Below are 12,331 nucleotides of genomic sequence, written 5' to 3' on the forward strand. Positions count from 1 at the left end.
GAGAGAAAATCACAACAAGCGTTAGTAGTTTTGTGTTTAAAATGATTTCTAGTTGGTCAGAAAGTAAAAATTTGTCTACTGATCTTCTTTTTCCTCCTTCTGCAGGTGTATTACTTTGCTAAAATGTAAAAAGTCGGCTTTAAAAAGATGATTTTTGAAGTTATTTCCCCGTGTGTCTTAACTTATCTTTATTCCTCATTTAATGTCTGTGTTTCACTAGTACAGTAGGGCTGTGCAGAACCACAACAGGTGTGTTTTCGATAACTTACCTGCAGGCCTCATCGTGTGAAAGAGTTGGCGCTGCAGAGAGAGAGAACGGAGAACAGTTTCAGGTATGTGTGTTGGGCTGTTTTTGTGGTTTTTGTCAGTAATCTGAATATTTTACCTCCTGGTTTCTCTTCTGGGTTCAGCGAACTTGTGTCTCAGCAGGAAGGCGGCCACGGCTTCAGCCACCTACTCTCGCAAACGCACGACAAAAGACAAAAGTTCGTATTTAAATCTAATTTGTAATTAGTGACGCGTTCATGTGTTCGTCGCTTTAATGTTGCAGCTGAGCTCGTGTTAAACGTGTTGCACCTCAGAACTGTGCTTAGGTTTCTTACTTTGTCTGGTTTGTCTTCTTGCACTGCGTGGCCACAGGGGGGCAGCACCTGCATCATGAATTTACCTGCAGGCAAACAGCGAGACAGGTGCACTCTGAACTGTCTGTCTCTCTATCATACACACACAGATACAGACAGACACACACACACGCAGACAGACAGACAGACACGCAGACAGACAGACAGACACACAGATACACACACACACAGACAGATATACACAGACAGACAGACAGACAGACAGACACACACACAGACAGACACACACAGACACACACACACACACAGACAGACAGACACACACAGACACACACACACAGACACACACACACACACAGACAAAGACACACAGACACACACACACACACAGACAAAGAGACACACACAGACAGACAGACAGACAAAGACACACACAGACAGACAGATACAGACAGACACACACACACACACAGACAGATACAGACAGACACACACACACACACAGACAGATACAGACAGACACACACACACACACACAGACAGATACAGACACACACACACACAGACAGACACACACACACACTCCTGGGCTGTCACTTCCAGCGTGGTTGTTGACTGACAGGACCAGCTGTCTCTGGAGAGGATCTGCCGCCTCAAGGTGTGTGTGTGTGTGTGTGTGTGTGTGTGTATATATATATCTGGTTGTGTGTGTGTGTGTGTGTATATATATCTGGGTGTGTGTGTGTCCTTAAGCGACGTCGCTGCTGCAGTTCACCTTTTCCTTCGCAGTCATTGTAGAAACACAGCGTGATAAGTGTCACCTGTTCCCAGTACCACAGTGTTTCTCTACGTGAGGCATTTTGTTTGTCCAAGACTACATTTCCCATCAGCCCCGCGGACTTTATTTCTCCCTCCTGTTTGTTTGACGACCGCCATATTGGAGCTGACAAAAACCGAACAAACAAATCTGTTGCACCAATGATCAGCGGAGGAAGAAGTACCTTTACTGAAGTAAAAGTACTAACACCACACTGTGAAAATACTCTACAAGTCCTGCATTCAAAACTTAAGTTATTATATGTATTATTAGCATTAAATATACTTATTAAAAGTTGTCCCTGTGCAGTAAAACGCTCCTGTCAGTGTTTATTATATCTGATGTTTCTGCATTCATGTGTGTGTTGCATTTTACTGCTGCAGACGTTTCAGGTCGAGCTCATTTTAGCTGCTTTATATACTGTTGGGTAGTTTAACCTGCAGCAATGCATCATGGTCTATAAGATCATCACGTGTTTGTAGCGTCGCCGTCCTGTGAGAACCACGTATCTCTAAAAAGTCGACGTTTCGTGAGAGAAACGGCCTGTTTTCAGCTCTGTGACGATGCGTTTCCCAGCTGATCCGAGGGGGGGTTAAAGAGTTTATTCAGCTTCAGGAGGAGGAGAGTTTTCTCAGCACATGAAGGAAACTCTTCATCCTTCAGCTCATCAGAAAAAAATCACTAAATTTGGAGATACGTGGACAGGAAGGGGATTTAAAACTGTAATCTGAAAAGTAACTAAAGCCGTCAGACAAATGTAGTGGAGGAAAAAGTATAAAGTTGCATAACATGGAAATACTCAAGTAAAGTACAAGTACCTCGATTTTGTACTTGAGTAAATGTACTTAGTTACATTCCACCACTGGTTTCACGTCATGATTGACAGCTGAGGCCGACTCGCAATCGAGTCGGACAGGTACAAAACCGCAGCTCTAACCCCGATCGCTACTGCGCAAGATGGCAGCTCCCGTACCCGTGATATTTTGGCTTCGTTTTTGTACATTGGGAGGAAGTGGAGACGCGTCGTCCATCTTTTTATTCAGTCTGCGGTTGATACTAATTACACTGCCAGGCGTAACTGTTAGCTAACGGGATTAACTGAGTTAACAGTTTGCTAATATGACCTGAAGAGTAAAAGAGAAAATATGGGACACGTTTAAACTGAAACTTCATCAAAATGCTGTTTAATAATGATGTAAACTGGGAAGACTTAATTACCTCTAATTTGTACAGTACTTGAGTAAAAGTAGTTCGTTCAATTCCACCACTGCCGCTGGTTTTTGAAGTTTGATTTGTGCCGGGTCTACGCTGGTGCCTCCAACAAATACTCATATTCTTGACATGACAAAGGCTCCTGCCTTTTCCCACTTTCTCGGCTTTTACATGTTACCAAACTAACTGGCATCGCTCTCAGATCGCGTACGAGTGTGTTTTACGGCATTCGTGTCTTTAAACGTGAATGGTTCCTCTGCCGAGCCAGTTAAGCTCCTTTGCAACCAAAAGTCTGAGGACCTAAACTCTCAGGAACGTCCCAAGAACCGTTGCAGGAACTATGTTGCTTTGTGGGTTTTCACGGCATCGAAAGACCTGCGAAGCTAAATTAGCCTGGTGATGACGATCAAACAACGATGGCTGCTTTCACGTGTATAGCAACAACGTTTGAAGCATATAAACCAACGGCTGTTGTCAAAACTGAAGGATTGCCGTGGCTACCGCTGCATGTGTTGAGTCAGCATCTCACCTTGCATCTGGCCGATAGTCAGATCTCTGTCCAGCCGGTCGATTCCTGGAAGCAGTTAATATCAAAATTAATTTAAAGTTATTATTTTACACCATCTGATATACACAAAGCAGTACTTTTTAACCCTAAAAAGGACTTATAGAGGTTTTGAAATACCTACCGGCCAATAGCAGGAGTTTGGGCAGGTTGCAAGCCAGGAAGAGGTTGGAGGTTCCTCTAAACCAGCCGTCCCAATACTTTTCTGACTTTGACAGGTCGATACGCCACTTGTACACACTCTGGCATGCGTACACATAGATACACACACAGTGATTGGTTAATAATCTTTGCGATAATACACGCAGTAGCAGGAAGAAAACATTAAGACATTCGTGTGTGCATGCATTTGAAATACAGGAAATTAAATCATTTGAACAGGCTACAAATGTACAGATCAAGTTATTCTGTCTCCCTGTGTTGAGTGGTGAGAGTTGGCGAATATATGCAAGTCAATGGAATCAGAAGTCACATTAAGTGTTATTCATGTTGATGTGTAAGTTTGTGTTTTAAATTATTGGAAATGTAAGTTTAAGAGTTGTAGTTAGGTTTAGATGTTTGGGGATTAATGGAAGTAAATGGAAGTGTGGTTATTTATGTTTTTCTAGGTGTGTTTTTTTTTTTATTTAGAAGTTCAGAGCTGTTGAAATTAATGTAAATCAATGGTGGGTGGTCTGAAGTAAAGCAAATCTGCATGTGTTTAGAAATTAAGGTTTAACTTGGCAAATTAATGCAAGTCAATGATGTCCTTGCAAGTATAAATGAGTATTTGTGCTATTTTAATGGTGCGGGTTATTGTGAAAGTTTGGGGTTCCATAATGAATGTAAGTCAATGGAATGGCCTAAAGTGTCAAAACACATACATTATAACACCTCGATAAAATAAGTGCTTTGGTAATGAATATAATACATCCTTAAAAGCATGAAACACACAGATTGACGTCAAGGGTTAATAAAGGTGAAAGGTGATACTTGGTAATGAATGCAAGTCAATGAAATGTTACTTTACCATCAGTGTTTCTGTGCGGTCGTTTTCATACCTGGCCTTCGCTGAGGCTCACCTCTGAGGCGGCATTTTCTTTGTCATTGACGTAGCTCTGATCGTAGAACTCCTCGTTACGCTCGACGACCACGTCAGTCACCGGGCTGGCCTTCTCCAGAGTGTCGGCCTCCTCCACCTCACATCTGACAGGCAGGAAGTGAGACGAGAGAGGAAGTCGGGATGAGTTTAGTTTACCACAGTCATGTCGGGGTCTGTCTGATGTAAGTCAATAACCTGTTTTCCTCTTAACATCTAAGATAAAGAGCCTAATGCGTAACATAACTCAACATAGTTTACTTAAAAAATAAATATTTGTTCCAAATTGGAAATACAGGAGAAGGCAAAAGCCAATCAACAGCCAACCTACCTTTTGATCTGACCAACCATTGAGACTCTGGCAGATTCCAGGTTCCTGATTTGCCCACTCTTGACGCTAGAAGGAGAACAAAGAGGAAAAAGACTTGTTAGTGCTCTAGTTTATTCAATAGCTGACCTATTGTGAGTGCAGCCAATGGTTGAAGGCACTGCGATTAAAGATGGGGGTCAAGTTAATAAGGAAGTTATCTGAGCGTAACTGTACAATAACAAATTATGATCACAGCCTTGTTTTTCAGCTGTGAATATGGTTTTCGTCTGAGCTAGGTTTGTTGGACACAGGCAGCTCCTGGGCCAAGTTTGTCCCCACATTTCGTAAATTATCATGTGACCACCTGAACCCATTAACACTTAGTCACTTCATGCATCTTGGTAGTCATCTGATCTCAAAAAAAGCGTAAAAGTGTAAATGCATCCAAGAAGCATTCGAAACAGACTGAAATCTGATTCAATCCGTGCAGACGCATTCTGGCTAAAAAGGTGTAAATGCATCCATCTACCTAGCTAAAGTTACGTTGAAATTAGCCGTCGTTCTTCCTGTCCACCGAGATGGGGAGAACTCGTAATAAACACGCGTTTGTGTTAGTTTACGAATAGTTTTTAGCCAGCTAACTGCTTTATTGTTAACTGTTAATTGGTGTAACTAAACTGCTAAATTGCACGAGCTATTCTTTTTCTGGTGTTTTTCGCAGCTACCAAACAGCTTCCGGTGCATTACCACCACCCTCTGGACCGGAGTAGAGTTGACCCTGATTTGCACGTAGCCAGGTGTAATTTGGGCCTTTTTAATGCTCACCTCCACTCTATAGCGTGGTCCATGGACTTGAAGGACTTGGGTCTTCCCTTCAGGAAGTTCTGTATGCTGTGGAGTGCCTCCATTGCACTGCCTACAGGAGGAAAAGTACACGGGTGAAGTAGATGTTTGTGAACGTAAAAATCGAGGAACGCGAGAGTGAAAATACGCTTTTGTATCGCACCTTCTACGACGTCTATAGCCACCAGGCCCACAGTGGTCGGTAGCAGCATGTTGCTGGCTGTATGCACTGCGATCGCCCCGCCAACTCCGTGGCCAATCAGGACGAGGGGGGGAGGAGTCTCACCGTAGCAGGCTCGAATCACATTGGCTACATCGCTGAGGGGGGTGGAGCAAACAGTGATAGCAGCAGATAGTACCAGTACAGTATGTACTTTGCTTGCAGGGTGTTGTTGTTAATTTGAGGTGAAAGGATTAGTGGAAGCTGGAAGTTTGAGTTTGAGTTTTGTGTCGCGTGCTGTTACCTGGACATAGTTTGAGTTGAGAAGTCGTCTGATTGGCGGACCAGGGTGGCACCTTAACAGAGAACAAATTCTCACAATAACGCAACCGGCATCATAAGCGCAGCTAAAAATATAAAAGCGCTAAAACGCAACACTGAGCCACTGAAACCAGACTGATAAAGTTAATTTAATGTTAAAGCAGGGAGACCCTCTTCATCTATTCTGTTTTTAGATTTTAAAATAATTTACAGAAAACAATTTAATTAACTGAATAAATATGTCTTTGCATCTGTATTTCCCCCGATGTTGTCTTGGGAGACGAAGTTTACTCAAAAGATAACCAAAACCTTTTTTTTTTTTACTTTATATTGCCTCACCGTGACCCCTGAGGTCCATGGCAAGTACCCTGCAGGTGACTCTGCTGGCGATGGCTGTCTGCAACACAGAAAAACACGCTGCTGGTATTCAGGATGTGGCCGCCATCGTCATTCAATCAACTGGTTGACTGTGCAGGTACTCACGGTGAAGACGGCCCAGGACAGGGCCGAGTGTCCTCCTCCGTGCAGCAGAACCAGCAGCGGTCCGTCACTTCCTGCTTTATAAATCCGGAAGACGTCCCTGCTGTCGGCCAGCCCCACGCTAACATCCTCCATCTGGTCATAATACTCCCGCCAGGACACCGGCGAGTAGTCTAGTTTACCGCCAACCTCACTGGTCGACATGTAGACACACAGAAACACACAAACTGTATACTACCTATACAAACTGTATACTACCTATACAAACTCTATACTTTTAGCAGGAAAATACGCGGACATACCGGCAGATAATCAGTTTTACAAACATTTCTCGGTGGCAGAGCTTCTAAAGAAGTTTATTGGAGCGCTAGTTAGCTAACTGGCAAAGCAGAAAAAAGGAAGTATTAAATACATGACACTGACATCTTTTATCACTTAACATGATTAATAACATGGCTTTCATGATGTTGGAAGGTCAGCTGGCTCGCTAACCTAGCTAGCTAAATGCTTGCATGGCTAGTCTAAATGTGGAGTGTCAGCTAGGCTAACTAGCTAACCCACAACTGTGAGTGGTTATTAAACTTTTCCAGTTAGTAGCAGAGCGTGATGCTCCATAATTGTAGCTTCTTCCTGTTTATCCTAAACATCAGTCTAACGTTGCTTAGCTAGCCTGTTTAACGCTTTTAACTTCCACCATTTCACAAGCGCGCCACTACGACTCAACTGTCTCCATATAAACCAGCAACTGGCAGCTCAAGAAGCTGCTATAGGTCTGTACATGATATTATGTGCAATTCAGTAGGAAGCAAGCAAAACTTTTTTTTTTATATATATATAGCATTTTTCATTCTAAAACCAGTAGCAATACATTAGCTAAAGTTGCTCCTAGCCATCTTCCTACATTGGAAGCTTGGCAGACATGTTGGAGCAAATGGCACAAATTGGCGCAATAGCAACAGAGATATGTCTATTGCTATTGTTAGCTAGAAGCTAACTGTGTTTGGAAGAAGTTACTTGAATTTGTTGTTGGCTTCCTTTTTGAGAAATAAACTCACCAGGGACTCGTGAAAAACTTTGTCCTACAACAAGACTTTTTAAATTACGTGCAAAAACAAAAATGGAGATTAAAAGTAAATGTGAGCATTTTACAGGAACGCCTAATTAACTTATACTGGCAAGAATAACTGAATGCGAATGCCTTTTATTTACATTTCTGGTGCAACTAGAGTTTAAAAGAGTGACGTGTTAATGCACTCAACTTTTATTTGAGCTTTTTCTGAGTATAAATTGAATCTGTGCGTGAAGTTACTGAAATTTTTGAATGAAGTTGCATTTAAATTATTTTTTTTATTGAGTTTCAGTTCTAATCTGCCTGAACGTGAGCTAAAAAAAAGGTTTTCCCAGTGTTTTGGAGAGGTGACTTACTGCTCTGTATCAGAGTTCTCCTCCCACATGCTGCGTCTTAGCAGGAAGGCGTCCGAACGACAGCTGGTTATCTTCAGTCAGGTGTATTTGTGTGTGCGTCAGGTAATGAAGCAGCTTTTCCTTAATGAGCGCTATACAGCAGAAAGAGCTGCTCCTCTTCCTGACTGCCGTGTCGCACGTCCATCGACCAAATAGCAAATCTGCCTGCTGGTGTAAGTACAAACACACCAGGACAATACCTAGTCAGCTGCTGTTGTCAGGTAGCATCGCTGTCGCAGCGTCCCATTGGCTGAAACAGCTGAAGTGGGTGTGGCAGACAAGCAGATAGACAGAGTCGAGAGTCTCTTTCTTAAATGTGTCTAATCTGCAGAGGCTTCAGTTACATCACTAATCTGCCGGCAGCCTCCGTTGGTGAATTTTGGAGAAGTTTCTGGTAGTTAATGGTCCACCGTGACACCGAAAACCTCACTTTTCGGTTTTGTTGTGATCTAAGGCTCATTCTCAGGCTTTTATAAGGTGTAATAACAATGAATCAGTAATGGCCGCATACCATTTAGTGGTACCAGAGCCCTGTAAACTGGCTCACTGACATGGCTTCCCAGGACGCACAAGTCAAAAGCCTCCGTCGTCATTATTTACACCTGTGCTTCTTCGCACTATGACGAGTCATAATGTTCGCCAGTGTTCGCCAACCTGCAACTGTGTTTTTCTGTACCGGGCACGCTAGAAACCGAACACCACTCATCGCCATTCATCAGTTGTTCAACTTGCACACCGAGAAATCCCTCAACAACACCAAAACCTCTCTTTTAAACTATTCCAGTAAAACAAGAAAATTTGGGGGCTTTGGTCGAGATTAAAAAGGTAAACCGCGCTTCAGATTTTGAATCATTGTTAGTTGGCTACCATTGGTGGACATTTTAACTTCTCATATTATAAAAAAAATTTACATTTATGATGAAAAATTTAAATTTAAGGGTTCTAGGAAACAATGTCAGTGAGCCATTATACACTTGGACGCTGGATCTGGCAGCCGTTACTGATGTTACACCTGAACAGCCAATCTCTGTGTGTCCCAGTTTAGCCAATCAGCAGACCGATCTCACGTACTTTCCATTTAGAAGCTACTAGTTACACCTGTGTTGGACAAGTCAAAATGTCCGTCGTATAAAATGTGCAAAATTAGCAGCCTCTCCAACGCCAGACCACTCTCACGTTCTCACGCAGACATTTAAACTCAAGTGTAAAATAAAAACATGAATAATTGCTGCAGTCCATTTAGGACAGCCAGCCATCTTTAAGTTTATTAGTTACACCTTTTCCTGCAAGTCAAAATGTCCGCCCCGTGAGAAAAGTCAACTGTTGTCACCCAGTTTGATTAGTTGTTGGGTGTCTGAATGAGGTTTTGGACGGATGCTGAAAATAGACATTTCTCACAGAGAACATTTTGACTTGTCATAGAAGGAAAAGCGCTAATAACTAGCTAAAAAACTAACTAAAAATAAAGGATTAAATGAAATCAAATAAAACATTAACGATGGTTCTGTCCCCAAAACATCTAATCAAGCTATCATCAATTTTATTTAATTCATTTAACTCTCTCAAAATACAATTAGAAATAAAAAAACTTTACTTCTTGGCCCGTTTTCTTGTTGCTGCTCTCCTGAGAAACAAGCAAAAGTAAACAAAAAGTAAAAAAACTCACTGTAGTTTATTGTCGCAGACGTTAACCGTTTGTTAATCATTTTATTAGCGGATACAAAAGCTAAAAAAATTCAGATATTTTATGTGTTGTAGATGCAACATAGTTTGTTGTGTCTCAGATTAAAAGATGAAGCTGTTTTCTAAACTTCAGACGTTTGTTTTAGGGTTTTTACTCAAAAGAGAAAAACGTACTCGCTTGAGGTTTTCACCCTCGAAACACCACGTTTGTTTTGCAATTCCAGTATTTGTGTTTTTGATGAGAGAATTCAAAATACTCTCTCTTTGACACAAACAGCCCTCAGGTGGCGGTGACAGACAGCTATAGTATCCAGGTAACCAGCAGTGTGTTGTGGTGAATGAAATGAGACTAAGTGTCATTCAGAAAAACACACCTCTGTGTTACAATTCAGCACATGTATATAATACAAGCACGCGAATTTCAATTAGCATTAAGTTTGATTAGAAATGACCGTATTAGCAATATATCTGTCCATGATAATCAGTCACGCTGCATCAATATTGTCCAAACAGCAAAACTTGGCAGAGAAAGAATAAAAATACAATTTCATTTATTTTATTTTGAAAAATCGACTCACTAGGAACTTTTAGTTACTAGCATTAGCTTCAAAAGCACTGGATCTACATTTCCCATAATGCAAGTTGATAGTGTCTTTAGTCGGACCCCTCCTTGCCTGGTAAATGCACACGTCTTTCCAGCGGTGGAAGAAGTACTCAGATCTTTTTAGGTACAAATAGCACAATGTAAAAATACTCGACTGCAAGTAAAAGTTCTGCATTCAAAGTCTTAAGTAAAAGTACAAAAGTATCATCAGCAAAATGTGCATAAAATATCAAAAGAAAAGTACTAATTCTGCAGTAAAATGTCCCCTGTGGCTGATATAATATCATATTACTTTACTAGATTGTTAATACTGATGCATCAATGTTACAGCAGCATGTAGCTGCTCGAGGTGGAGCTAGTTTTAACTATATATACGGTTAGCTAGTTTTAACTGCTTTATATATACGGTTAGCTAGTTTTAACTGCTTTATATATACGGTTAGCTAGTTTTAACTGCTTTATATACAGTTAGCTAGTTTTAACTGCTTTATATATACAGTTAGCTAGTTTTAACTGCTTTATATATACAGTTAGCTAGTTTTAACTGCTTTATATACGGTTAGCTAGTTTTAACTGCTTTATACACGGTTAGCTAGTTTTAACAGATAGCTAATTTTAACTGCTTTATATCCAGTTAGCTAGTTTTAACTGCTTTATACACAGTTAGCTAGTTTTAACTGCTTTATACACAGTTAGCTAGTTTTAACTGCTTTATATATACGGTTAGCTAGTTTTAACTGCTTTATATCCAGTTAGCTAGTTTTAACTGCTTTATACACAGTTAGCTAGTTTTAACTGCTTTATACACAGTTAGCTAGTTTTAACTGCTTTATACACAGTTAGCTAGTTTTAACTGCTTTATATATACGGTTAGCTAGTTTTAACTGCTTTATATATACGGTTAGCTAGTTTTAACTGCTTTATACACAGTTAGCTAGTTTTAACTGCTTTATATATACGGTTAGCTAGTTTTAACTGCTTTATATATACGGTTAGTGTCAGCGCGTTCGTTTATTTGCAAAAGAAAAGTCTGGAGAAAAGCTATTCCATAATGTGGCATTTATTAAAACATTGGAGAATCAAAACATATCTTGTACAAGGATCTCTTCTATTCAGAAAACCACAGTCAGCAAGCTGTTAATCTGCAGCCATCATCCTAAAAAAGAATGCTGTTCTTAACATTGCACAGAGTTTTAAATGAAAATGTACAACTATCTGATAGGTTTCTACAGAGGTGGGGAGCAGCTGTGGTTTAGACTTAGCTCTCCCTTCGGTGGTGCACAGGCTGGTCCAGCCTCCACCCTTCGTGTGGAGACAGCGCCCTGGTGGAGGAATCCTACACTTCCTCTGTTAGTGAGTTGCTAAAGTCTCTGCTTCGTTCCCCAAAACTGCTGCTTCTCCTCTCATGGTCATTACAACACATACTGTCCTCAGTACATGATGCTCTTTCTGATCTCCCTGTTTCTTTGTATAAATGTTGCAACAGCTAATCAACTTTTCCCTGCAGTCAGCAAGTCTGCAGGACAACACTTTGAATTGTTAAGCCTCATGCCCTGTGTGTGTGTGTGTGTGTGTGTGTGTGTGTGTGTGTGTGTGTGTGTGTGTGTGTACAAACGTTTTAACATGGTATTAATATAATAGGCAAGCAACCTTCATTTAAATTTTTAATTCTCACATTAGCTAGATTTAACTGATTTATATTCGGTTAGCTAGTTTTAACTGCTTTATGTCCGGTTAGCTAGTTTTAGTCCAGTGGTTCCCAACCTAGGGGTCGGACCCCTGCAAAGGGTCACCGGATAAATCTGAGGGGTCATGTTAGAGGAAAGAAGAAAATTTCTATTCATTTCATGGACTTTTCTTTTAATATGTGCTGTTTGTGAAATATTGGATCATATTTTAAGTCAAATCTCCATCTGCAAAGTGACCAGAACTACAACTGTCAAATAAAAGTGGTTTAATAAAAAGTACAATATTTGAGTTTTAGTAGAGTAAAAGTATAAAGTAGTAGAAGATTTTGTAATGTTTGTAATGCAGGATTTCTGTTTGAAATGTGTAGTCCAGATACCTGGGTGATGCTCCTCCAAAACCTCAGAAAACATTATACAACAGTTTTTACAGGCAAACAAGTGTTTTACTCCCCATGACTATTAAATTACCTTTACAGGTAGATCGTTCCCCTTTTAAATCTCCTTTTTTAAATTTATATCTGCTCT

General features: G+C 40.7%; 2 protein-coding genes across 5 annotated transcripts in view; one reads left to right on the top strand and one right to left on the bottom strand.

Moving 5' to 3' along the window:
- The window catches only part of LOC122870184 (protein phosphatase methylesterase 1-like), a 15,221-nt gene extending 4,743 nt beyond the window's left edge, over positions 1-10,478 (bottom strand). Inside the window, exons 1-13 of one of the 4 annotated variants that reach the window (XM_044184141.1) lie at positions 7,793-10,476; positions 6,371-6,560; positions 6,227-6,284; positions 5,871-5,922; positions 5,570-5,724; positions 5,389-5,479; positions 4,585-4,650; positions 4,216-4,360; positions 3,300-3,417; positions 3,140-3,184; positions 603-667; positions 386-453; positions 270-300 (exon numbers count right to left, since the gene is read on the bottom strand). In XM_044184141.1, the coding sequence (XP_044040076.1) occupies positions 279-300; positions 386-453; positions 603-667; positions 3,140-3,184; positions 3,300-3,417; positions 4,216-4,360; positions 4,585-4,650; positions 5,389-5,479; positions 5,570-5,724; positions 5,871-5,922; positions 6,227-6,284; positions 6,371-6,560; positions 7,793-7,821 (1,104 nt within the window). In that variant the 5' untranslated portion in view covers positions 7,822-10,476 and the 3' untranslated portion in view covers positions 270-278. Of the gene's footprint in view, positions 668-3,139; positions 3,185-3,299; positions 3,418-4,215; positions 4,361-4,584; positions 4,651-5,388; positions 5,480-5,569; positions 5,725-5,870; positions 5,923-6,226; positions 6,285-6,370; positions 6,561-7,792 lie in introns of all 4 variants that reach the window. The other 3 variants (XR_006376508.1, XR_006376507.1, XM_044184140.1) reach the window with 3 other exon arrangements.
- Positions 1-12,331, top strand: part of LOC122870258 (low affinity immunoglobulin gamma Fc region receptor III-like) — a 1,099,642-nt gene that overhangs the window by 858,325 nt on the left and 228,986 nt on the right. The window lies entirely within an intron of this gene.

Source organism: Siniperca chuatsi, linkage group LG22, assembly GCF_020085105.1.
Source record: "Siniperca chuatsi isolate FFG_IHB_CAS linkage group LG22, ASM2008510v1, whole genome shotgun sequence".
Lineage (NCBI taxonomy): Eukaryota > Metazoa > Chordata > Actinopteri > Centrarchiformes > Sinipercidae > Siniperca > Siniperca chuatsi.